Here is a 26,199-nt window from a genome sequence, read left to right as displayed (position 1 = left end):
GCACCCACAACACTTTTTTTCCCCTCCCAGGGATGTGTCAGAACATTTCACATTCAGGCAGAGCCGCCTCTGTGTTTCCCCTGGCCAGGACCGTGGCACCAGCTCTGCCCCAGCTCCGCGCTGGATCCTGCCAGGGCTGCACGGGCCAAGGGGTTGGCACAGAGCTGGTGCTGGGTTCTGGCCACGCAGTGAAGGAGCAGTTTGGTTATTGCAGCAGCACTGGTGCGTCTGTGGGTTGCTCACAGGCTCTGCTTTCTCCTTGCTGGCTCAGTTCCTCCCTCCACGTGTACGATTTGTCTTACAAGTGCCCCCTTGCTCCCAGACCGCGCGGTATTCAGGTTAAAAGCATCTCCTTGGACTCGGGGGATGGCTCGCTCTGCTGCAGCAGAGGGTGAAGGGGCTGCAAATGGACTCTGACAGCCTCAGTGCCGTGCTCTGGGTCAGGCATCGATTTTAAAGATGGGATGAGAAGAAAAAAAGCCGGCGCTCCGTAGCCGTTGGCAAACCCGTGCTGTCTGCAGCCCATCCGGACATTTTAACTGTGAGGGCTTTTAATTCCCCACCAAACCTTTTGAGGTACAAGTCAGTCTTTGCAGAGTATCTTTGACATTTCGGGGTTTCTCTCGGGAGGGGGGGAATCTGGGCTTGGTTTTGTACACGTTTAATATCCAGCGTCTGGTCCTGCCCAGGCTACGCTCCAGGGAGCTTCTCCCTGCTCCAGGTAGCGCAGCCACGGTTGTACAGTGCTCACTGCAGTTTGTTTAAATGCATTTAGACTTCAGATCCTTTGCATTTCTTGTGAATGTACTTATCTTTCCAGCCTTCCTTTATTTCATTTTTTTTTTTCCCTTTTTATTTATTTTTTCCTTCCCGTGTAGCTTGGAAGCTAAGCAAATGATTGACTTTCTCTAACCCTCCCCTGGTGAACTATTGTACAGGACTTTGGGCATCAAGGAAAAAAATAAAAGCAAAAAATAAAAAAATAAAAAGAAATAACATTGCCATGGATTTTGAGACCAATCTTTGTGTACCTGCAGGGTGCTGTTTGCAGAAGCATCACACAGGTACAGGAACTTCCCCCCCGACATCCCAGCACAGGGGAGAGAGCCTGGGCTTAGGGTAGAGGCACCGCCACAGGGGATGCTTGGTGAGCCCTACCCACAGAAGCACAAACAATCACCCCTTTTTGGAGTCCTTTTTTGTTTGTACTGTATCAAACCTCTTTGCCTGCAGGCTCCTGAAAAGCTTGCAGTTCATAAACCCACACAACTCCATGAGCATCCCAAATCCCATAGCAATGGCCCAGAAAGGAGCCAAATTAAGGGATTTTTTCCCTGCCTGGCTATCAATGCAGCTGCATTTCCCCATCCTGGACCGAGAGCTGCTCTTCTTCCCCCAGGAACAGACCCAACACGCAGGCTTGTAACCCTGACACCAACGTTTCCAGCACACAGGGGCAAAAACCCACCAAAAACTGGAGAATAAAACGAGATACCATCATAAATATGACAATTTTATTAAAATATACATATGAGTACAAATTAATGATTATGTGGATAAAGTTCACTGTATGTAAACAAATATATTAAAAAAGAGCACGTCTTTTTTGTGATATAAAGTGCAGTTATGTTTCCATATTATATACAATATGTCAGCATTACGGTTTTTTTCTGTAAGGACTATGGAACTACCATTTGATTATAAGATAAAATCCTCTGAAAAAGTATACACCTACATATTACAAAAAAAAAAAGGGCCTGGGCTCGAGTTCATTTAGCAGATGATCAGCTCCCCACCGTGTTAAATGCGGCTCATGAGAGCACAGATTTGGGGGAAAAAAAAATCAGGGAGGAGGCACTAACCCCCTGCAAGGGAAAGGTGCTGGTGCTCCAACAGGTTCACGCTGCCCTATTGCCAACCCCAAACCTGCTCAGGCAGAAAGAAACCAAAGGACAAGACCTTGTAAAAGAGGTGAACGGCTGCCGTCGGGGGAAAATCAAATATACAGGACCTATGTACAGCTCTGATGACCAGGGAGGAGAGGGGAGCAGTTCTGTGCCGGCAGGGAAGGATGGATGGAAGCGCCCTTAGGGCCCGGCAGCTCGCCCTGCACGGTGCCTGGGGCCCCGGCGGCGGGGGGAGCAGGCTGGCCAGGCCCCCCCCAGCCCCGCACTAGGAGTGGGGAGCACGGCAGGAGCGGCAGCAGGCTTTGCTGTAGTACCAGTGGCTGCACAGGTTCACCTTGATGGCCAGGGCGCAGTTGGTTCCTGCCTGGTCTTGGCAGCTGTCATCTGCAGGGAGGGCAGGTTGGTTGAAGAAAGAAGGAAAAAAAAAAAAAAGGAAAAGTCATTGATATGGAAATACAAGAAAAAAATCACAAGTTCATGAGTTCCTTTTGTCCTGTACACAGTTTGCCCTAAATACTGTGGGCTGGGCAAAAAAAAATAAAAAAAATCACCCCGGCTACCACGGTCACATCCGTGCTCCCTGGCAGAGCATCCCTTGGAAAAGCCAAGCGGTTTCCCCATGAATATCATCGCCAGCCTGGGCAGAGGTACAAGGTTGGCACGTTTCATCACGTCTGCCCTGAGGAGCCGCACTTGGTCTCAGCCCCACAGCTCGGGCTCCTCCCTGGGGCAACTGCCCAGCGGCTGCCAGGGTCACCAAGGGACCCCGGCACCGGGCTGTCCCCAGCCAGGCACCTCCAGTGGCAGGGCACAGGGTGACCCCAGCACATACAACTTCTGCCCCAGATGGGTATTTGAGAAGGTGAGTGGGAATCCAGCAGCAGGACAGCAGGAGCTCAGGGCAAATGAGCTGCTGGAGAGAGGGCAGGGGGCAAAACCCGCCGTAACACCCTCCAGAGCAGTATTTTGCTTCAAACCCACAGGATTTGCAGTTGTTTTGTTTGTATAAAATCCATAGGAAGGATGAAACCGGCCCACTCCCAGGGGATGATGAGGCACCCCAAAAGCCCTGCAGCATGCCCCTGACCCAGGGGAGGCTGAGCTGGCAGCCAGGGGCACCCTGGGTCCGCAGCCAGCCCCAAACCTGCCTCCCACCCCCATGCTCTTCTCCCTCATCATCCTTATTCCCAAATCCTATTAAAGAATTAGAACCGCGTGTTCGCTAAAGATCACAGGGGCTTTGAGCCAGCAGACGAGTCAGATAATGAGATAGTTACAAATCCCACGGGATACTCGGAGACCAGAAATCATTAAAATAATGGCACAGACAGAACTTCCTAGACATGAGCTGGAATCACACAAGCGCCACCCAGGTCAGCTCTCCACAGCTCCATTTTATCTTCAGGTCAGAGCACGCTGATTTTGAACTCTCCCCCTTTACTTAACGGGGTCACACAGAGCCACAGCCTGCCATGGTGCCACGTCCCTGAGGCACAGAGGGAGCTCTGTCCCCTTTATGTCCCCCTGGGGTGAGCAGCAAGCTGGGGGGGCTGTGGAAAATAAAACACCAAGGGGGGCTCACCTGGGGGCTCCGTGGGGCAGGGCTGCAGGTCACAGGTCTGCTTGCCAACTGGCTTCACCAGCGGGTCGCAGCCACGGACGATGTCCTTCCCCTGGTAGCATTTCACGTCCCGCATCCTCACGCCGATGCCGCAGGTTTTTGTGCACTGGGGAACAGAGATTTGGAGCTGAGGCAAGAAACCCCCCACCGTGGGGGTGTGCACCGAGCCAGGACCTGCTAAAACCCAGGGGGCTGAACTCTGCACCCCTCATATCACTGCTGGCCCCTCGCTCCATCCTCGCTGCCAGCACTCAGACATCTGGTGGGGCTGCAAACCTCCCTCCTCCCACTGAAGCCACCGTGGCTCAGAGCTGCTGGGTGGCACTGGGATGGCTGTGACACCCCCCCCAACCGGGGGCTATGGGGCTGGGGTCTGTGCAACGTGTCTGGGGTGCACAGAGCTGCTCCCGGGCTGCACTCGCAGCCTGCTGCCCTTTGGATGCCTCAGCGCACGGGGATTACAGCAGGGGATTACAGCCCAGTTTCTTGGGCTAATTATAGGCTGCAAGGACGGGTTTTAAGACTAAACAAAACGAGCTCCAGGCAGACGAGAAGGCCTGCGTTAGGGAACTCTTGCAGGGAGCTGGGAACAGCTCTTCGCTGCTTGTTGTCTCCCTGCTCGTGGCACAGAGGAGCCCCGCATGGGACTGGGGCAGCCCAACTTGCCCCAGCATCACCCCACACCTTGCAGGAGCCCCAGCTTCGCTCCCTGCCCATCTGTAGTGCAGGCTCTGTGCACAGCCCCAGCTGCATTCCTACCAGCTGTTTCAGGGAGAAAGGGGTGAAAAAGAAAAACAGGAAAGAAAAAGCTAAAGCTAACCCAAAGCATCTCCTCTCAGTCCTGTTCACAACAAGTCCTGCCTGTGTTTTGCCAGGGCAGGCTCTCCCGAGCTGCTAGCAAAGCAAAGGGGCTCCTCTGTGCACTCTTGTGGGCTGCACCTTGCAGAGCTTCACCCAGCTCCTTGGGGCTTTTTGCAGGTGGTGTAGGAAGGGAATTTCCCCCCCTGCAGTAGGTCCCCAGAGCTGCCCCCAGCCCCCTCCCCGCCTACCTCCGACCAGGGGGTCGTGTACCACTTGAAGCACGGCCGCTCGAAGCACGTCGTCTCCTCCACGGGCTTCTTGGCCACGTCGCAGTCGGCAGGGTTGCGGGTCTTGATCTTGCCGTTGACAATCTCGAGGCAGAGCACGATCCTTTTCTTCACACCCCGGCCGCACGTGGTGTTGCACTGCGGGGATGCAAGCGGGGCTGAGAGCCTTGCACCCCATACCCCTGCCCCGCACCAAGAGCGGCCTCCTGCATCACCCCCCAAGGGGACTGCTGAGCCTTACCCGCTCCCAGTCCTGTGCCAGCCAGTGTGATGGGCAGTTCTTGTCCCCACAGGGGTGGATGGCCAGCGGCTTCGTCTCCAGGTTGCACTGCGACTCCGGCACCACGCGCCCGTCGCTGGTTTTGCAGTACACGTGCCGGATCATCCTGCCCTGCCCGCAGCCGCCGCTGCACTGAAACCACACCAAGCACAGCGGGCGGTCAGCGGCGGGGAAAGCAGCTCGGTCCCGGCCCCGTGGATGACCCAGGATGGGGACCGAGATGCCTGCTTGGGGCTCAGCTCTTCCCCAGCCCCACCTTGTTAAGGGATCCTCAGGGTTTGGATTAAAAAAGCAGCACGTGCTTGCTGCAGGGAAGCTGGACGCATCCTTCCCTGGGGAGCCCCTGCAGCCGACGCACCCCACGGTCGCATCCCGCTGGCACCGAGCAAAACTCGGCACCTCCTTAGCACAGGCAGGAGGGGAAGTGCCACAAACAGGGGAACACAGGGCAGCTTTCAGAGACCAAGATAAATGGGGCCAAGCGAGTGGCTGCCAGTGTCCCCCCTTCACTGCTTCAGCCATGCCCCGAGCCTCGGGGGGAGCAGTGAGTGCTCCCCAGCTCTTCTGCGGCCGCTCTTGCTGATACGCACGGCATTTTGCAGCCCCACTGCTGCCATGGAAACTGCTTATTTTTAGCCAGGGAATAAAAACCCTGCGTAAAAATAGCTTGGGATGGAGAGGGTCTCTGTAGCAGACTTGTGCAGGAAGGGAAAAGGGGGGGGGGGAAAGGCTAAAGGTTCATTTTCCAGGCATGAAGCATCAGCATTGCCCAGCTCAGCAGCTGACAGGGTGCTTTTGTCACCCACCAGGTGACAATAGCAGGAGCTGACCAGGCTGTCAGGGTGGCACAGGGGTCTACTGTTCCCCCCAGCCCATGGGGATGGAGCACAGGCTCATCCCTGCCACGGGCAAGGAGCCTTCTGCAGGGCAGGGTCTGGCACTCACAAACTCCACCAAACCTAAACCCCCAGAAAATGCAGCACAGAGCGTGCAGGTTGTGCTCAGGTGAGCCACGAGGTGCCACCCGTCCCCTCCCTGGGGTCTCACCGGTCCCCAGTCGGAGACAGTCCACTGGCGGTCGCAGGGCGGCCCGGTGCAGTTCTTCTCAGCCAGGGGCCGGGCGCTGGCATCGCACAGCTTCTCCTCCTCCGAGCAGCGGATGTCCCGGGTCACCACGCTGCGCTCGCCGCATCGCGCTGAGCACTGGGGACAGAGGGGACAGCATGAGCAGGGCACCCACCTGACACAGCACAGCCCCCGCCCCAGCCACACCACGGTCTGGGTTAAAGGTGATGGAAACTGGGAGCTGCTTTTTATTTATTTTAACGTTTTTAAACCTGAAACTCCCTAAAAATGCACACTGGAAATGCACTTACACGCATCTGTAAAATGAGATGGAGCAAAGCTGCCCCTCTCCCCCCCCCAAAAAAAAACAGCAGCCCCAAACAGCCTCAGTCAGGTTCAGCGGTGCAGAAGGGGTTGCATCCTGCCTGGGTGCTGTGCAAGCCCAGCAGCCAGGCTCTGGGGGGGCCACCCCAGCCTCGCTGGTGTTTCAGGGGCACCGAGCTGGCTCAGAGCCTGGCTCAGCCTCCCGGTGCATGTGCTCCCAGCCCTGCTCCTCTCCCAGCTGCTTGAGCAAACCCCCCCCCCAGGCCCACAGAAGCCAGAGGGTGAAAAAACAAAAAAAAAAAAAGGTACCAAAACCGCCCAATATCAGAGCTGAAAGGTTGTAGCTGCCGCTTAAAGCCAGGAGCGAGATCTCCCTCACTTCCTTCGCAGGAACAGCCAGCTGCTTTTCATGTCCTTCGAGAATGTTTTCCCCAAACCACAGAACTGAGATTTTTATCCTGTGGATAAATTTGGCACCGCGCAGCGCAGTGACATTATTTAGAACTGGATTTGAGTTACTGCAGTCTCCCATGCACACGTTTGCTCCACGCATAACGTTAAGCAGGGAAAAGTGTCAACAGCACAGCGCTCAGACGCACCGCGCTGATATGTTAATCCTCAGATCTCTGAAACGTGCTCTTTTTTTTATGCCTATTTCCCAGGCCAACTTGGCACACGGCTTCAGATGTGATCCAAATTAGATTAGCTTTGCTGCTGGCTAAGAGCGAACGACTCCAGGAGTGTCTCAAGCAATCTGTCCCTGACACATGCTGGAGGAATATATGGGTTTGGGTAAAATAAGCCACTCCACTTCGCTACGCCAGTCAAAATATCGTGCTAGCACGTGTGCAGGGAGCTTTTCTCTACCAGACTGGGAAAGTCAAAACATCCTGCAAAATCAGAGAAGGCACCAGCCCCTCCATCGGCAGCGCGATGGGAAGGGCTCTCCCCAGCCTGAGGAGGGAAGGAGATGTTTAAATTATGACCAAGACGCGTTTTGGGAGCTCCCAGGAGGAGAAGTATCTCATCTCTCATGGCATAAACCAGCACGTGCAGCCATCATGGCCAGTGCCCTAGGAAGTCCCCATGTGCCGAGTCTCTGACGGCCACGGGTGAGCCAGAAATCCCCAAAACTCACCTCCGACCACTCCGACATCTCCCACTGGGGCCCACAGGCTGGGTTCTTGCAGACCTTGCGCTCGTCCGGCCTGGTGATGTCGGCCGACTCGCAGAGGTCGCTGTAGACGGAGCTGTCGAAGCCCGGGGAGATCATCTTCCAGCAGCGCACGATGCGGAACTGGTAGCCCTCGCCGCACGTGCGGGAGCACTCGCTCCAGCTGCTCGTCTCCCACCTGTGGGACGAGAGAGAGGAGTTGTGCAGGGGAAACCTGACCCTGTGCATCCCCACACCAACATCACTTTGCCCAGAGACAGAGTAGTGAGAAAGCGACCCCAAACCACCTCCGTGCAGCCCCCCAGGCTCAGAGACAGGGCATGCCACAGGGGATTTGGTGTCCCCCCCCCAGCCCAGCACACTTGTTTGCTCACACTCAACCCTGATATTTTTTATATTGTTTTTTATTTTTCCTGACCAGCTGAAGGACAGAGGGGACACATGCATCTATCACAGCCGGCACAGGTGACAAGGAGCAGGATGCAGGCAGAGGGAAGGAGGAGGGGTGCAGGCGCCCTTTGGGGTGCCACAGCCGGTTCCAAGAAGCTGGAACAACCCAAACGACTGCCAGGACATTGGTGTTGTAACAGCTACAGGCTGGGAATGCTGCCAAAGGGAGGCGGGAGGGCAGGGCTCACCCCACGGCCCTGCAGATTCCCTGGCAGGAGGAAGGTTCATGCACCATGGTCAGACTGGCTCAAACATTGTGAGATGGGATGGAAAAGGGAGGATCTGCTCCAAGACAATGCCTGCCCCTTACCATCCCCTGCCACTGCCAAAGGGGAGTGACTTCTAAACCAATGGAAAAGCGTCCTGTGCTCAAGCCTTCTGTACTATAGCAGCATTTTAAGAGCTCTGATATAAAGAATAATCTTTAAAAAAATAAAAAACTTTAAAACCTAAACAAATCTGAGCTAACAAGGCTGCCCTGGGGATGTTTGGACCATGTCCCCCCTGCACATCAGCCTCACGCCCCGTGTCAGGCTGCAGGCACAACACGCTGTCACGTTTCAGGGTGCCACCTGAGGGCAGAAGGGAGAGGAAACCAAGGTCTTTCCCACCCAGATCAGACAGCTCTTGGGCAAGTCAAAAATTCTTTTGGCTTTAGCTACTGGAGAAGCTCCATGGCACCAGGCTGCCCCATCTGAGCCCCCAGCAGCTCCTTCGCCCACCCGCTCTCCTGCTGCATTCACAGCTACTCCTCACCACGGTGCTAAAGCCTGGGGAACTGGAGCAGCACAAACCCGAGGAGGAGCTGACTTTATAAGAGACCAGTGAGACAACCCAATGTGCCAGAACACCAAGCTAGTGCAGAGAGCAAAGTCCCCACGGTGCCCCCAGGACCGGGCTGCTCCCAGCAGCACCATTCCCCTCCCTGCTCTCTCCTCGCTTGCACCATGACCTGCTCTGCCTTTCAGCCTCAACGTGCTAAGTCCAGTGAGATGCCACCAGCCCGCCAGGCACGTGCTTTCCGCCCCCTTGCCATCCCCAGCACAACCAGTCATCCTTTGCAGTTACCCGAGCTGAAAACGACCGCTCTGGGCTTTTGCAGGGCTACTCCTGGTCCGTGCTGCCACCCTGCCCTTGCTTTGTGCTGCTGCTGAATGAAACCATTTCGGGGCATGCCCCAGACCTTTACTTATCCCTTCGCACTGCCCCCAGTCTGACCCCATCACAGCCCTCCCTCCAACAGACACGGGGGACTGCTATTCCTTGCAAGCCTTCCAAGTCGCACCGCCTGCGTTACAAACCAGTGGCAGAGATGCACCCGAGCTGCACAGTTCGGCTCAGGACCACAACCCAAAGCACGCTTTTTGGATAAAGAGCCACAACCGAAGGAAAACAGGTTCCTGTCCAACCACTATCCCATGCTTTGCCCCGACTGCAAGCAAACCTCAGTGACATTTAGGATGCTGAAGAGGGCACAGGACCGGACAGGCCCTGGGTGCAGTTTGCAAGCTGCAAACCACCAGGAGGTCAGGGAGGGCTCCTTGTAACCCATCAGCCAAAACCACAACCCTCAAGGGGAAAGCCTCGCTGCACCCCAGGGCAGCCCAGGCAAGCAGGGCAGGAGGGCTGGGGTGCTAGGGGCCACGCGCCCCATGTCCCTGCCGCCCCCCATGCCGACCCCCCCACCCCCCGATGCATCCACAGCAGAGGAAGCGCCCTGTGAGGCGGTACCTTGGCTGGCACTCTCTCCCAGCACAGAACTCATGGACGGGCTCGGGGCGGGTCATGGCATCACAGTACGTATCGTCCACTTCGATCCCGTCATAGCGCACACACATAGCATACGTGGACATCACTCCTGGTTTCAGAGAGAATACACACACACACACACAGAGGACGCTTGGTGACTTTTGATATCCAGACTTGTTTTTCCCCCTCCCCCCCACCTCTTATACGCATTTTCCAAAAATTCCTCCTGGGGGAAAGCAGCAAACTGATTTTCTGCCCACGGGGACGATGCTGCCCAGCAGGGAGGATGACAGCAGCCACCAAAGCCAACATCGTCAGGCTGAGGCTGGCTCCAGAAGCGGGTAGAGCCACCATGCTAGGGGTCACCACCACTAACATACAAGCAATGTGTTTTCATAGGAAATGCTTAGGGCAACGTGTCCGCGAGGCAGCCCCTGCTCCCAGGCAAGCGCAGCTCCCAGGACACATGGTTTACATGAAACTAAAAAAAGAAGATCTCCAACTCCTGACATCGTATGGCTTCTCTGTGTGTGTCATTAGAAAAAGGTAATGAGAAAAGAGAAATTCAAGTGGAACCTCTCCCTGCTGGCTGCAAACTGGGCAGAGCAGCCTGTCCTGGTCAAGGGGGAAGATTTGTTCAGAGGGGAGCAAAAAAGCCAAAAATGACCCAGAACGTGCAGCTGATGGGATTCTGGGGAGGGTGATGGCTTGCAGAGCCCCCACTACCTGCACACTGTGTGCAAGTGCCTGGCACCCCTAAAAATAAATAAAATCCTTGCATTTGCTGTTCTAAAAGGCATCCCTTACTTAGACTGTGGTCTCCTCTTTTGCCCTTTTTCCTTCTAATTGCAGAAGCCCTGCGGTATCTGGATTATTTCAGGGCAGCGAGCAGAGGGCTCGTGCCCAGTAGTGCAGGGGACCAGGGACACCGCCAGCTTCCCTCCACCTAACCAAGGAGCAAAGGAGAGGGGGCTCAGAGCTTTTGTGGGGCAAAAAGGGGGAAATTAGGAAAAAAGAACAGAGGCCAGGCTTTGGCAGATATGTCGCTGTTCCAGGTTGACACCATTGCAGCTGAGACCAGGCTCAGCAGCAGGAGGAGTGGGAGAAACAAAACTAAATCAAAAAGTCAAGTGCTGCTTTGTTTCCTGCCAGAGCTGAACAATCTTCAAAATTTCACTCTGTCAGAAAGAAGCTGGGCTTTTCAAAAACCCTCTGAATGTTCAAAAGGGAATAGGAAATAAAAAGCCATGGAAAGAAGGAGCCTGGCTGCACAGACTTCAATCCCCTCGCTGTCACAGCTGCCCCGGCTCGAGGAGCCCACGTGCTCAAACTCAGCAAGAAGCGTTAGGACCCCACCGGGCTGGTAAATGCAGGCAGGCAGGGAGCTTTTTGCAGCTCACAAAAGCTTTGCACAAAAAGCCCGCAGGGTGAGACCCTGGGGGCTTCCCTCTCCTCCCCAGCAGGGCCAGCAGCTCTGCAAAGCTCAGGGGGCTGAGCTGTGCCCCCCCCCCCCCCCCCGGCTTTGCAAGGCTACACTGGAGGCTGTGCTACACCAGATCTGGCGATGGAAAGACCCCCTGTGCATCACCAGGTCCTTCCTTCCCATCCCTACGAGACGTAAAAGCGACTCACACACCGGGTGGTTTCGGCGGCTGTGCAGAGGCTGCGCTTGGCTGCGTCTTATAACTACCTGTGGTACATGTAGAGCTGCAGGGTTCATGGGAGGAAAGCTTCCACCTGTACATGTCAGCAGCACTCACACCTTGGCCCTTTCTTAACAACTTCAATCTGTTTCTAGCGATAAGCAAAAAAAAAAAAAAACAAAACACAAAGAGCATTTACAAGGAGAGCCGTGACACGCCACGTCAGAGACACACATCTGCGAGCAGGTTGGGTTTGGGAGGGGATTGGCTTTGTTTGTCGGTTGGGTTTGGTTGTTCTGATTTTGGGGTTTGTTTGTTTGAATTGTTCCGTTTCATTTCACAACATACCTGTCCTGAGCCCCAAGTAGAATCCCCAGCCCGGTTAGAGGCAGAGCTTCCACTGTCTAGAAATAGAGAGAATGGGATAAAAATACCCACAAGTAGAAACAGTTCAGAATTTAAACAAAAAAGTTCGCATTTTCTCTGCTCAAATACACCTGGCCCTCGGCGTAACGGCGGCTAAAGGTGCAGTATCTCCTCCCCTGCGCCTCCGGGGCCGACCCGGCACGCCGCCGCGCGCTGCTCAGCGCAGGCGGATTTTCGGCTGCTCCGAGCCGGGCAGCCTCGAGCCTACACGTGGCGCGGGATTTCGGCAGCCTGCCACTCCAAGCACACTTTGCTTTTGGACGCAAAGGCCCCGCCGGTCGCCTACCTGTTGCTTGGGCCACTCTCGCTGGATTGTTTTAGGTTTGGATGCGTGACTTGCATCTCTGGTGTTCACGCTACGTTCAAACGCGTAATGCCAAGTGGGAAAGGGGTAACAGATTCAGCCTGGTATGTGAAAAAGCATCTGTCAAACCAAGAACAGCAGCTTCTCCCGGGTCAGTGCGTCGTACATCCTGAAATGTTGTAACACGTCAGGGATACTGCACCTTTACAACAGAGTTCTCAGACCTTCGCTCAAACCCTGCAAGTGTCTACCCTGATTGAAAGAGCGGACAAGGTTGCATCCTGACATCCAGCTGTCTCTGGCCTGGCAAGATATGCAGCTTATATGATTTCTAGGCAGCAGAAGCTCTGGAATTGCCTTATTTAGGTGATCATAAGAGAAAGTTCAGGTCCAGTCTATGAGATCCACCTTTAAGAGGACACTGGTGAGAATCCAAGCCTTTCCTTCCACACCCACCCTCCTTCCAGCGATCCTCCAGGAGGATTACAAACAACTTTCCTTTTCCCTGTTGATTCTGACTGTCATTTTGGCAAACACTCGTTTCCTGCGTTTGAAATGGAACTGAAACTAATGTGGCTATTTTTGCACAAAACACAACAACCTCGGCTTGCCATAAATAGTGCTTTATCTTGCCAAAGCAGCTCTGCCAGAGCCGCGCCAGCCGCTGCCACCAGCGGCCCTGGTACTGCCTGTTCTGGTTGCTTCCCCCAGGACAGCCTTTAGAAAGAGCCCTTCACATGCAGTCAACATCTGGCTTTTATATTTTAATTATTTCAATTTGCCTGGAAAAGGGGCTGTGACCTAGCTCCTCCGCCCTGCACCCTGCTCTCTGAGGCACCAAAGTACACACCACATTATCAGCTGAAAATAGTCATCAAAATAAGCTTTATATCACATCTGAGGGTGGAAAACCCTTCAGCAGCATCCCTTTAATGTACGTGATCCTGAAGAGCTTCTCCAATGTGTAATGAGGCCATAGGGACAAGTTCTTTCTAGGTAGGTCAGACGTTTGGTCACAGGGCACCGTTCAGCTCTTACCATTTCAAGCTGCACAAAATAACAGTTTTGTCTCCCTAAATACATGCAGCAGCACATTGCCCTACAAACAAAGCAGGCGTTTTTTTTTTCCCCTTTTATGTAATGTATTTACAAGCATTATAATGATGTCAAGTGTTCTCTTCCGTGCCTGCACGTGGTTTCCATTTTTCATGCGGGCAACAGCACCAAAAGCAAGCGCGGGGCCCTTGTGCCAGGTGCCCGACATCCTCGTTGCTGCTTTCTAGTGAAATTCCTCTCTGGGGCAGTGGAAACAGACAGCCCTTTCTGGCAGCAGCTGATGTTTTGGCTGCCCATCTTCCCTAAACAGCCCTTGTAACAGAAGAAAAAAATAAAAACGAGCGCATGGGACCAGGAGATGACCCCAGTGCAGGACAAGCCCCAGCAGTGATGCTGCCAGGGTGCAGCAGCCCGGCCCCATGGGGCTGGCTTCAGGGATGTAACAGGGCAGAATGGCACAGGCACTAAAGGTTGTGGCAGTTCAAGAAAAGAGGTGTCCCACCTCTAAGCAGCTGTCTCGTGTGTGCAGCTGGCTGCTTACAGCCCACAGGCAGATGATCCTCTCCAGCACCTTCACTTAAGGGAACGGAAGCAAGCAAAATGCCAACTTTCCATCCCTGGTCTGGGAGGGATGGGTTTGGGACATATCAGGTCCAACCTCCTGCCCAAAACTAGGCCGACCCCAGGATGAGATGAGGCACACGAGGCCTTGCCCTGCCTGGTTCTGCCCCTCTCCAAGGGCAGACTCACAGGGTGGAGGTTTCCCTGGTGCCCCAACAGGGTCCCCCCTGGGTGGTGGCTCCAGCCTGGCTCTGCATTACTATCCCCCCTCTTTTTTCTTTAGGAACAAGCCCAGTGCCTCCACTGCTCACATACCTCGTGCTCCAGCACCCTGCCCATGGTTAGTGGGATGGGGAGGGCAAGCCAGACCCCACACCCTGCTATCATGTCATATTTCTACATGCACAGCTCCTGCTCCCTAGGTGCAGCCTTTGGCTTCTGCAAAACTCCAAAGCCAAAAGCCTTTTTCAGCTATTACTGTTTAGATCTGAAAGAAAACCAAACTTATTTTATTCCCAAGAGTGGTGGGAAGAAGGAACATTGCAATTTTCTTCCCATTCCTCCCTTGGCTTTGTTCTGCAGTACTTGGTACCTGTCCTGAATAGGTTTAAATCCCTGAGCTGTGCCTGTGATAGAGAGGTGGCTGGGGATAATGGAAAGTAGGTTTGCTTTTTTTTGTTGTTGTTGTTATTATTTGATTTGGGTTTTTCGTTAAGCATCACAGGGAACTGCACTCAAGGCACTAACAGCCTTTTTTGTTTTATCCTGCAATAGCCAAGCTGCTCTGAATTTCAAAGCACGTACAGCTCCCTGCATTCCCAGGAGGCAGAAAAGCATCAGCCCCATTTAACAGCTACCGAAAGAGAGATGTGAGTTACAGGGTGCTGAGCAAGGCCACACAGGGAGGGTGCTGGGACCAGGCAGGACCCCAGCTGCAGGGCAGGCTCCCTCCTCACCCCACAGCACAAGGAAGGGAGCTGACAGCACTGCCCTCGCTTGTCAGAGTGCTAATGAAATGCTTGCTTTGGCAGCTGAAGGCAGGCTTTCCAAGCCAAGCCACGAGGAGAGATGATAGACAAGCCCTTGGCAGCATTTAAGCGTTCTTATCATTAAGAAGTCTGTGGATATGTTTGGCTGCATGGACATTTTCTTTAGCATAAGCTTCTTTAGCATAAGCTAGCATAAGTTCTAGGTAAATAGAACTAACTAGAGCCAGAGAGGGTTTGCTCAGAGCTTTACATCTTCTGCAGTTCAGTAGCACAACCTACGGCTTCCCTGTGGGGAGCTGGGGGACAGAGGGGTTGGAGCAGCACAGCTAGGAGACCTGGGTGCTGGGGACCCTAAAAAAACAGGAGGGACCTGAATCCACAGCTGTGGATCTGGGACCTCATGGCTCCCAAGAAGCCGGTCTCAGCCCAAGCTCTTCGGGGATGCTCAGACCTGTGGCTGTGTGTGAAGGACTGCGGAGTGCTGCTCTGCCCAGCCCGCCAGCAGCCCCGTCCCTGCCTGCCCACACTGGGAGCACACTGCCATGAGCCGCAGGGCACCTCAAGAGGCACGCAGACATGAGGACAAGCACTATCCTGAGACTTCCCAGCCCAGACAAATTATGCTGCTAATGACAGATTATGTTGTGATTTTTTTTAAATCTTCCCGTTGCATCTTCGTAACTCTACCACTTCTAACTAGCCATCAAAGAGATGTGAAGTGCCAGTCCTATTATTAACCACTCCAAGCTGCCAACAGAGAGCTTTTGATATCCTTATCAAAGCAGTGACTAATTGCACTGTTTCTTCCTCCATTAAGGCAAACCCAGACTATTCCTGTAGGCCCTACACAAAGCTCCTGCTCTGCTGTGCCTCTCCAGCTGTTGGTAGGTAGCAGGGCTAGCCCCAGGAGCTGCTATGGGCACGTTCCTGCCAACTCCAGGGAGGAGGACCATGGGAGGCAGAGTGCACAGAAAGGGGCCAGACCAACTTCTGCTGCTTTAGAACTAGGAGGGGGCCTGGGGAAGTCAGAGCAGGACATCAAGAGAAGACAGAAGGAAAAGAGGCTTCGTTACAGCCATGGTTCTGATAACACGTTACAGCAGGCCAAGAGCCAAAAGCACACTGACTGTCGTCAGCATGGATCGCTGACATCCCCCACTAAGGAGGGCAGTCAATTTTCCTCTTGCTTAGAAGCTCTCTCAACTTTCTGCTCCCAAACCATCAGCCCTTCCTTCCAGATTAACCCCTGGTGGAAAGCTTTGATAACATCCTACACTTACCTTCTTGCTTCCAAAGCAGGTAGAAACCTTGCAATGGGGTCTGCATTGAGCACAGCGCTATTATGAGTTGAGAACAACAATAAATAGGATCGACTAGAAAGACGTGTCTCCTACCTTGCTTTGTGGGTTCTGTTCCCTTGAGGGCTGGTCATGGTGACAGTGGTGTTTGAGAAGGGTGTCTCCGCAGATGTGTTGACGGCTTTGCCATTGCTCAGCTCCATGTAGGTGCTATTGATGGTGTAGGTCACCAGGCCATCCGTGTCCTCATAGTCAACATAGAGGCTGTCAATGTGCGACCCCACAGAGTTGAGTGGGTCTCCCTGGGCGAAGATGCTGTTCATGGTCATGTTGAGCACCAGCTCCTTTGAGTCGGACGACTTGTCCAGCAGCTTGTCCGTGATGGCATTCTCCGAAAGGAACTCCCTGGAGGTGAGCCTGGGGTCGAAGTCTCTGTCATCATGGTCTGTCTGGTAAGTAGACCTGGTTACGTTTGAATCTAGATTGGAGCCAACAGGGGAAACAACGATGACAACCACAAAATGCATTCAGGCTGGGAGGCGAAAGCAGCCCGGAGCAGCAGGGACACACCAGAGCCTGAGCTCTGTCAGAGGCTAGAGGCAGGAGCAGGGGATCTGGGGGAACCTCATGGAGTGGTACCCACTTGGGAAGAGTCCACAGCTCTCCTCAGGCCTCACCTTACTACAGTGAGACCCAAGGAAGAGAGCCTGGCTCCTGGCAGTGCTGCCCAAGCAGTAGCAGAGGTAGGAAGGAAGACTCCCGCCTGGCTCCCGAGCCCATATAGCCATGCAGGGAAGGCCCCCGGGGCAGCTTGGTGATGGGATGTCTGAGGGACTGGGGTGGGAAGGAGGTTGATGGAGCTATGGATAAGAGGGAGGTGACAGGAAGCTGTGGGGGGGAGGTTTGCACACCCAGGGCTCCCTCCCCTCCTTGGGACCAGGCAAAGCACCGCAGGGCACCGGTGGGGAGACCTTACCCATAGCCACCCCCCACCCGCCAGAAACCAGAACCTGAAGGGCAAAGAGGATTTATGAGCAGACATGTTTTAAAGAACTTTCCAAGGTTTCCAAAAAAACGAACCAGCAGGATCACTAGAGTCAGAAACAGAGCATTTCTCAACCAGAGCTCTGAGAGCAGAACAGTGAGGCCCAAGTCTCCTCCTTACCTTTGGGTTGTTTGCCCTTCAGTTTTGGCTCACAGTCAATTGTTTCTGCTCTTTCATAGACCTCATTGGTTTCCTGACCTTTGCTCAAGTTTAAATCTTCCTCCGTGTCCTGTCTTCCAAACACCTGGTTCTCCAAGTCTATCCTTTCCCTGGAGATCTTCCCAAAATAGGTTGCGTTGTGTTGGATAAAGCCCAATGGCACATCTCCATCAAACTCTCTGCTTTCTTCACTATCTGACTCAGAAAAGGTGTAGTAGATGGGCTGGAGATTTTTTGAGTGTGGCTTCCTCAGGAGAGTGTATTCAAATGTGATGGATGGATTCTTGCCATTTTGATTCCAGACCTAGCAAACATGACATTATTAACGGATGCAGTGAATACTGGCACACAAAGTTTGTGATTCATCTTGGACTTGACAGTTGGTGAGCATCCACCTTGTTATTTCCAGACTGCTTTCCCTCGGATTGCCAGCTTTGTACAGCTGGAGACCAGCACCCCAGCACCATTACCCAAGGGTTTTTTTCCCTTCTTTTTTTCCCCAGCACCACACCAGGATCAGACCCAGCTCGGGGCTGGGAGCCCCAGGCAGAACTCCTTCCCTTGCCTCCAAGCAATCACCGAGACCTGGGAGAGCTGCCTTGAGTTACTGTCATCACATGCACAACCCCCTTTTTGTGGCATTACAGTGAACAAGCAGCACATACCCCTTCTGCTACTACATCCCCTGTACGGGGACTCAGCTCAGGCACTGCCACCCCTTTACTGACCCTCATGTTTCTGAGCACCCATGCGACCACCCCTTCCCCTTCAGAGAAGCCCATGGCTACACAGAAGATGGCAGGAGTGGTGCCCTGGCTAACTGCCCAGAAGCCAATTAAATTACTTTTCTCCATCTGCCTGGTTTTAGACAGTTTGCTTAAAAAAAAAAAAAAAAAAGAAGTTGGGTTTTAAAGTTTGTGCACTTATCTAAGCTAGCTGGCCCAATTTCTTATTTTCACTTTCCCCAGCAGGTAATTCTGATGAAACACACCAAGAAGAAAAGTCCCCCACAGTGCCTGAGGCAACTTCTCCCACCTTCATCATGCACAGCCCTGCCTGGGTTTATTTGACGATGCATATAAAACAGGTTCATGCAAGGAATGCTCCCATGGGAGCTGTGAAGCCACAGCAGGACTCTGCTCCCATGCCCCCCCCCCGCGGGCCAAGGCAGCTTTTCCCTTCCCCATCACTCCCCCCAGAAAAAGCCAAAGCACACCATTATATTCAGTCCTTGATTTGTCGGTCCTTGGGCAACGATATACTCTATGCCAGTCTCATAGACGTCCATGGGCCTGCGGTACTTGAACACCGTGCCTGCAATGTTGAAGTTCTTTGGACTATCAACTTTGTAGTTCCCGTTGAAGAAGTAGTAGCCAGCTTCGTCAGCCACAGCTTAAAATGAGGGAGAATGAATAAGAATTGTTTCCATCAGCTGTGATAAGAGAGGCATGCAATGCTGCCACTTCTTTGTTCAGGGGATAAAATTATTGGAGCGTCACAGTAACAAAATACTTTTTTCCTGCTTTTTGTGACAGATACATCACAATGCATTTCCAACGTGCATTGTGCCAGTCCTTGCCCAGAGCTCTGGGCCGCGCTTTCCTTACACTGCAAGCTGCTGGGTGTGCTGGCCCACAGCCCCAGCTCAGCAAAACCATTAAGTAAGAACAGATCTGCAGACAATAAGCAGACTGCCAGGGGCTGGCAGCAGAAGCTGCTTCTCTGGGAGCCTTGAGCTGCTGACACCGAGCCCAGCACTGGCCCAAGGCAGCTCTTCCATAGCTAGCCCAGGACCTGCGCTAAGCACAGCCCTTTTTAGCCAAGCTTCCAACACATGGACACGAGCCTCTGAGGCAGCACTAGAGCATTACAGCAGCAAACATGAGCCTCTGTTGGGCAAGGCCAGGTTTGTCCACACCCTTCCTGAGCAGCTCTGCCACCTCCAGAGATCAGCAGTGTGCCACCAGCACTTGATGAGGCAGCCCATAGACATCTCCTGGGTACTGCCATCATGGGCCATTGCACATTTCCCAAGCTGGGAAGGATCACGGGGATCACGAGAGGTGAAGTCACTGGGCTATGACCCAGCATGAGCGTGTTTTGTCAAACTGTGCTTCAGTAGCAATAATATTGACCAGCAGCTCTGCATTTTGATTGCTTTAATGCTGAAATACACAGCCCAGGTGAAGAGAAATGCACTGACTTGTATAATGTGGTCATCTATACTCAGTGGTTTGAGCTCATGTCCGCAATAAAGCTACATTCATATCCACGTTGGAAAGAAATATTAGCTAGCATACACACATGCATTCTAGGGAAGTACCAAGAGGTTATACACACCCAGAACATCTGCAGATTTTTTCCGTTCTACTATCTGGATATCCCTTGCTCCAGCAGGAATGTGCGTTACCAGAGAATAGCCTACGGGAAACTACAGATTAATGAAAGGAGAACTTTTTAACGAGTTATCTGAACAAAACGCTCAGTAGTCAGTATTGCAATATTGCGAGCAGACAGGCTCTGATCCAGAGACTTACAGGAGTTAGAGATTTTAACGGAGATTAACTGTTAGGCTGCAAGTAGGAGCTTACTGGTAATAGAAAATAAAGTGTAAGCAACAAATCTTGCTTTATGATGGGTTAATACAGTCAGGAGAGGGAAAGGATGCAATCCTTATATACACAAACATCAAGCTTACATAAGCTGGTGAAAGAACATGTCTGAAGACTTTGCTAGCTAGAGAAGCAGTCCTGGGGTTGGACACCCTGTGCTAGCTGGTCTTCAAGACTCCCCCAGAAGAAGATTGCAGCCTGCTTCACCTCCCATTCCCCTTCGCCTAGCACTAGGTAAGTTGTAAGACAAATCCCACCAACACCACTGCAATTACTTCAACTTGCTCTGTGTTAAACTGGTCCCCAGAGAGCATTAATCATTATTCCTGAATTAGACCACTATATTTAGGACAAGTAGGTTTTGTTGCTTTACATCACACTAGTTTTGGAAATCCTGGTCTTTCAAAACACCCTAGCTTCCTGTTGTTACAAGGCATTTATTTCTGGTTTTACTGGGTCGTGGGAAATCAAACTAAATCAGAGACGGCAGCCTCTTGCATAACCCTGTTGCACCATTCAGAGATCTTGTATTTCTGAGAAATATCATGAGAAGTTACTGTTTTAACAGAAGCGTTTCCCTGCCTGAATCCAAAAGTGGCATCGACACAAGAAGAACATGCAGAAAAAAAGCTGAGGCAGGGCACTTAGTAAGAGTAAAAGCAGTTTACCAAAAAAAAAAAAAACAAAAAAAAAAAAACGAACCAATGCAATTAAAAAAGCCCTCTTCCCCAAAGCAAAGGGACCCTTAGAGCCTTACCAAGATGAGAGTTCCCTTTGCGGTAACTCCCAGTCACATGAGTGCAGCTGCTCCCATCTCCTTGGCAAACTCCACATTTATCCAAGGTGTGGGTGGAAAAGAGAATGCCATCGCAGCCAATTGGCTAGAAAAGGCATAGAGTACTGAGGGTCAGGCAAATATTGCACCCCTTGTAACTCTCTGAATGCTACTAACAATATTTTTGCTATAATGTTTAACAACCTCACATTTTCCAGACACGCAAACCCCTCGGAAATCAGTGTATTTGCAGGATGTTCCATCCCGAGCCTGAACCATTAACTGTCTCTGACCATCCACAGTGGTGCAATGGAGGTCACAGGGCTTGCTAGAAATGTGAACATAGTCATCTAAGGGGAAAGGATATAAAGATACATTCAAAAACAGCAGAAACAATAACTTTCATCCAACTAATGTCAAAGAATCTCTGCCAAGCTAAACAACGGCAGCAACAACACAACTGCACGGCAGCCAGCGCTTCAAGAGCTACAATCCCCTGTGCTTGCAGGCTGGACAGGAGACTGTGCTCTGACAGCGTGACAGCCTGCTGCTGCAAGCCTCTGCACAGCCAGGCAGCCCTCGCTGCTGCCAGCAACAGATGCATCTGCTGACACTAGTGGCACCGCCAGCACCCGCCTGAGGATGCCACTATTCCGTGCAAAGGCTTGCAGTAGCAATACATACATCACACAACAGCATGTGCATGTTCACGTATCAATATTTAATACTTTAGTTACATTAGCATAGACATTCACTGTTTTAAATAGATATACAAGGCTATATTCAAGCCGTAGCAGCTTAAAACGTAAGAGCTTTTCGATGAACATTCACCCAAGCTGGACTCTATTTGCCCTTTGCTTTCCGCAGGCAGCTGGCTGGCTGCACCCACTGGCGCAGCAGACCCGCGCCCAACAGACACTTTTTAATACCCACAGGAAGCAAGTGACAAATTCAGGTTTGCACCAGCAACCCAGCACCAAGCGTTGCACTCCGCCAAGGAGGGAGCAGCGATATACCCACTGGCCTGCGCGCCCAAGCAAGGCAGCATCAATGGCAAAACATTATCCTGCAAATCCCCCAGGAGCCACGTGAACGCCTGCTAAAAAACAAAACAATTCACTGTAACTGTTCTGGTGAATCATCTCGAGTAGTGAATTATGTTTAAAAGAAGTTGTCACCTTGCCATAGGAAGGGGACAGAGCCAGCCAAGCAGTCAGAGCTAACCAGCCAAGCCCTGCCACCCCTGCCAAGAGGCTGGCGAGACAGGGGCTTGGTTCAATTGAGAGGAGGCAACAAGTAACTTCATGAAGCAAAATTAATTGTACAGAGACACCTAAAATAAGAAAACTCCGCTAGCTCCCATCTCTATTTTTAGACACCTACATGCCACCGCCTGGGGTCCCAGGGAAAAAAAAGCCTGAATCCGACGGGCATGAGGTGCCTAAAAATAAATAAGTGAAAAAACAAACCTCAGTCTGACTCCTAAATTATTCCTGCAGCTCTGTCGCTCACCCCAGATGACCGAGCTGCCTAACCTCGTCTCGGTGACGTTTGGCAAAGCTCACGAGCTGCGGGGGAGGCAGCAGGCGTCACTGGAAGGCAGCAGCCAGCAGCGGCCCCAGCTCAAAGGACACTTGTCTGGGGAAGCTGGACCCTCCCTGCCCGCACAGGGCATCACCCCGTGCTCTCATCCCCCTCCAGCCTTTCAACTCTGGTCCTTGGGAGTGGCGACCAAAACAGACTGAAGGCTACAGCTATAAATATATTTGTTATTTTATTTTTTAAGTAACCCTGCAGCTGCAAAAGCCTCCTTTGAACTCGAGAGACAGCTGATTGTGTCTCTGAAAAATCACTTTAAAACAGCAGAGGAGGAGCCTTCCTGCAGTCTATAGCATCATAACTATCAAAATATTTTGGCTAGGCATTATGAAACACACAAAGAATGTCTTGTTACCAGGATATAAAGGTTTCCATTGATACGTTCTTCCATTATACACATGGGAGTTAAAGGATGAACACTGCTCCTCTCGAAAGCTCCTTCCGTTTGCAGGGCACTCCTAGAATGGGATACATTAACATCCTGATGAAAACAGACTGTGGGAAAGGTTTCTGGCACATCTCAACCGAGCTGCAAGGAGCTTTTCCATTGCCTGCCCTGTGCAGAACCACATCTTCCTCCTCCTCCTCCCATCACAGGGACAGCTGGGGAAACCCCCTGGGGAGATGGTGAAGAACGACCTGCTGGGTTTTATGGCCCCAGGACAAAGAAAGGGACCCAAAGCCCCCAGCACAGCAGCAACAAGGGCCAGAAAATGGAGCTCCAGCTGCTTGCAGGGCCAGTGGGGTGACAGCTACAGGACAAATGATGTCCCCACTCCAAGGGGCACAGAAATGCCACATGAAGCAAGCAAGACTTCTCTTATTTAAAAAAAAAAAAATTAAACATCACTAATGAGAAAAAGGATATCCTTACTTGTACTTTGCAGAGCTGGTATCTTTTGGATGTTCCAGTGCAAGTTTTATTAGCCAGCCCACTCACTGACTTTCTTCTGAATAAAGAAACAACGGTTAGACGTGGGTCGGAGACCCTTCTCTTCACCCTCTTAAAAGAATTTGTCCCCTGCTTCTGGGAAACCTGTCTCCACGTGGCAGAGCCACACAGATCTACCACCGTCTCACTGAAGTTGAAGGCAAAGGTCTCACTGGCTTTGCCACCTGTACCACGAGCTTCTCATCAGTGTCCTGGGAGACACCGCAGGGACCAGCCAGGACAGGGACAGGGCAGCTGGCACCAGCAGCCCCCATCCAGCCCCGCACCATGGTGCGGTGCCAGGAGCCCAGAGAGCAGCACAGCACCGTACCCGCTGCCCATCTGTGCTGATCCTGCAGGAGAAATCTCGGGGACCAGCCCAAGGGGGACAGCCAGGACACAGCCTCCTCGTAGCAAGATGCTCCAGGCACGCTTACCTTCTTCTCTGGTGGGGTTTGCCAGCCAACGACTCTTCACCAACGCTTATCTACCATGCGGTGACCTAGGCCAGACCCACCAGCACACAAACTAGAGGTTTTGCCACCCCTGTCCCTGCCACACGGCGCGGTGCGGTACCTCTGCCGCAGGCAGTGCCTCTCCTGGGACTTGACACCCCCGCCGCAGGTCCTTGTGCACGCCGTCCACTTGGTCCACTCGCCCCACCAGTATGCGGTCACATCCGCACCTTCCTCCAGGCTGTTGGAGGTCTGTGGCACGTCCTGCTCACGTACAGACAGGTTTGGGAGAGAAAAAGCTTTGGGTGCTCACCCCACGTAGCCTGCCCGGCCACCCGTCCCTGCTCAGCCCATACTGTGCCACCCCAGGGCTAGCAGGCATTGCCTTCGCATCCGAGGTCAAGCCTGAGACTCCCTTCTTGCAAGAAGTTCTGCTTTTTCAATTGTGCTTTCATTACGAGCTGGAATGAAATTGCAATATTTAGGATTCCTCGGGAAGGGAAGCGTTCATTGTTCAGCTCAGTCGGCAAAACCAAGCTCCCGGACAACCCTAACCTCCCCCCCCCCCCGCATCTGCTCTCGCTCCACAGTGAATTCAGGGAGCTGAAGCGCTGGTGGCAGCCAGAACCTAGAGCAAACCCTTGCAGAACTGCTCCGTGGTGGCACGGGATGCCCATGGCAGGCTGGAGGAGCCCACGCGCTCCCCATACACGTGCCACCAGGTCTGTCACTTCAGGAGGCTCCTTGACACCCCCGACTCTGCCAGTGATGGGACCCCAGTGTCGGGGCAACGGAGCAGTTCCACTGGCAGCATCACCACCGCCTGCTGTGTGCTGCACCATTTTAAAGCCCAAAGACCCCCAGCAAGGGCCCTCAGCAAGGTGACCTGCTTACCTGAGCCATCACGAAGGCAATGTTGCCCATGAAGAGAAGGGCCAGGGCACCTTTCAGCTGGCACTGCGTTCTGCCCGAGATGCTGCTCCACCTCCACCTGAGGATCTTCATTCTAGAAAGCAACCACAAGCCTCGCTGAGTGAGACCCCATCCAGATCAGGGGGGAGGAGGCAGCTCAGCAGCCTGGGGTACCCAGTGCACATCTCATTCAGCATTCCTGGTCAGCTAAGTGCCACTGGGAACTACAAGGGCTTGATCCAGAGTACCTAATTAATTAGAGGCCATATTAATGCAGACAGGTTCTATCACATCTCAGCTGCTGTCTTCCAAACCCCACCTCTGTGCTGGTTCCCAGGGGCTACACCTGATAACAGGAACGTGAGCTGGGCTCCGAGCCTGCCTGGGGAAGGAGCGGGGCTGGCACCAAAGCAGGCGCTGCACGGGAGGCAGCGAGTGACAAGAAGTGTCACTGGCTTTCAAAAAAGCCGTGCATTTCAATATTCCCACTTACAGAACTGCTCCTAGAAGGGTTAGATGAAAGGCTTCATAAACAGACAACAATGTGCAATTAACTGCCATTATTTTTCCTCTTTTCATTTATTCTACTCTAATTCCCAGAGAAGCCTGTTCTTATAGAAAATAAACCATGCGCAATTAAAGCACCGAAATGAAGTATCCCAAGTGTCAGCCTTCCATCTGGCTCTCCATTTGTCTCATGAAAAAATAACCCGGAATGGCATTTTCTTAAATAAAACCCAGCTCAAAACCACAATACATTTTATTGTGAGCCTCGCTGTGAGAGCCAGGAGCGAGCAGGTTTCAGGAAATCATGCTTCCAGGCAATCAAAGCAGTGCATGTCTGCAGGAGAGATACAGACAGCCTCCTCTAGGCTAATTCCCTTTGAGGAGTAACTAGACGGTATTTTTGGGAAGCGGGGAGGTGGGAGAGAGGCTGCTCCTCGAGGAGACAGGGCACGACCGACCGCAGAGCTGCAACATAAAGAGTTTTTTTTTTTTTTCCCTCCTCCTTTTTTCTTTTTGCAGAGGCTTTTGCAGCGGTTTGGGAAACGCAGACGTGCTGGCAGCGCCTGCCCAGCTTCGGTGGCTGGCTCGCAGAGATCCCCAGAGGGGCTCCGGGTCCCCAGCTCGGCTTTGCTGCCGCCCCAGTGCCGAGGCGCAGCTCGCAGGAGACACTTCCCGAATCGCGGCTCCGTTGATTAACTGAAGCCCGGAGCTCTTGGCCGGGGCTGCCGGGGACAGGTGGCTGCGCTTCGCCTTACACTTGGTTTTCATTAAGGCTCCCAGACACTTCTGATTGCAAGCCAATAAACTGGCTCGCTCAGAGTTTATCCCAGACTCAGCGAAGAGTTTCATGCTTAAATAACCTAGATTCGGCGAAGAGTTCGCATGCATAAATAAAAGGGGGAGGAAAAAGAAAAGGGGGGGGGGGGGAGGGAAAAAAAAAAGGCTAAAAAAGGGGGATTTCAGAGCTTTTGGGGGCGGGGGGGGTGGAGCCCAGGGGGTACCCCGGCCGGGGCCGGCGCCCCCCCCCCCCCCCCCCCACGTCCCCAGCTCTTTCCCCTTACCTGGCGATGCTGCGGGTGCCGGGGAGCAGCGGCAGCCCCGGCCGCTCCCTCCTCTTCCTCTTCTTCTTCCTCCTCCCCGACTTCAAAGCGCAGCCACCAGCGCCGGGCTCGCAGCGAGGAGGAGCCGCCGCAGTGGCTCCCCCCAGCCCTCGCCGGCCGCTCTTATAGCGCTGGGGGGGGGGGGGGGGGGGGGGGGGGGGGGGGGGGG

General features: G+C 53.0%; 1 protein-coding gene and 2 long non-coding RNA genes across 12 annotated transcripts in view; 1 reads left to right on the top strand and 2 right to left on the bottom strand.

Moving 5' to 3' along the window:
* LOC118175433 overlaps positions 1–975 on the top strand; it is a 34,251-nt gene extending 33,276 nt beyond the window's left edge. Inside the window, exon 3 of the long non-coding RNA XR_004754968.1 lies at positions 215–975. This is a non-coding gene — a long non-coding RNA (uncharacterized LOC118175433). The remainder of the gene's footprint in view (positions 1–214) is intronic.
* A 524-nt stretch (positions 976–1,499) lies between these two features.
* ADAMTSL2 (ADAMTS like 2) lies at positions 1,500–26,190 on the bottom strand. 10 transcript variants are annotated; one of them, XM_035341682.1, is made up of 19 exons: positions 25,992–26,190; positions 24,406–24,517; positions 23,633–23,775; positions 23,000–23,075; positions 22,481–22,583; positions 20,731–20,876; positions 20,509–20,632; positions 19,480–19,560; positions 18,356–18,531; positions 17,101–17,443; positions 16,032–16,413; positions 11,295–11,452; positions 9,641–9,767; positions 7,424–7,637; positions 5,944–6,099; positions 4,858–5,028; positions 4,578–4,754; positions 3,490–3,634; positions 1,500–2,291 (listed from the first exon to the last, which is right to left on the bottom strand). In XM_035341682.1, the coding sequence occupies exons 2-19, from the start codon at positions 24,514–24,516 to the stop codon at positions 2,173–2,175; spliced, it is 2,952 nt and encodes a 983-aa protein (XP_035197573.1). In that variant the 5' UTR covers position 24,517; positions 25,992–26,190; the 3' UTR covers positions 1,500–2,172. The 10 variants fall into 10 exon arrangements, with proteins under 10 accessions (XP_035197573.1, XP_035197574.1, XP_035197576.1 ...); XM_035341683.1 differs by having other exon boundaries at positions 11,349–11,452; XM_035341684.1 differs by having other exon boundaries at positions 2,157–2,291; positions 4,858–5,023.
* On the bottom strand, positions 9,839–11,284 carry LOC118175435. The gene is made up of 2 exons (XR_004754970.1): positions 10,123–11,284; positions 9,839–10,092 (listed from the first exon to the last, which is right to left on the bottom strand). It is a non-coding gene; the product is annotated as an uncharacterized LOC118175435 (long non-coding RNA).
* Positions 26,191–26,199: the final 9 nt, after the last annotated feature.

Source organism: Oxyura jamaicensis, chromosome 17 (assembly GCF_011077185.1).
Source record: "Oxyura jamaicensis isolate SHBP4307 breed ruddy duck chromosome 17, BPBGC_Ojam_1.0, whole genome shotgun sequence".
Classification (NCBI taxonomy): Eukaryota; Metazoa; Chordata; class Aves; order Anseriformes; family Anatidae; genus Oxyura; species Oxyura jamaicensis.
This window is presented reverse-complemented; position numbering and strand designations above follow the sequence as displayed.

Bases quoted from the DNA above. Each gene is read 5' to 3' on its own strand.
- ADAMTSL2 (XM_035341682.1), bottom strand. From the start codon at position 24,516: ATGAAGATCCTCAGGTGGAGGTGGAGCAGCATCTCGGGCAGAACGCAG. The intron at 7,638-9,640 runs GTACCGCCTCAC...CTCGTCCCACAG, and splicing joins GGGAGAGAGTGCCAGCCAAG to GTGGGAGACGAGCAGCTGGA. The intron at 2,292-3,489 runs GTGAGCCCCCCT...CCCTCCCTGCAG, and splicing joins CTGCCCCACGGAGCCCCCAG to ATGACAGCTGCCAAGACCAG.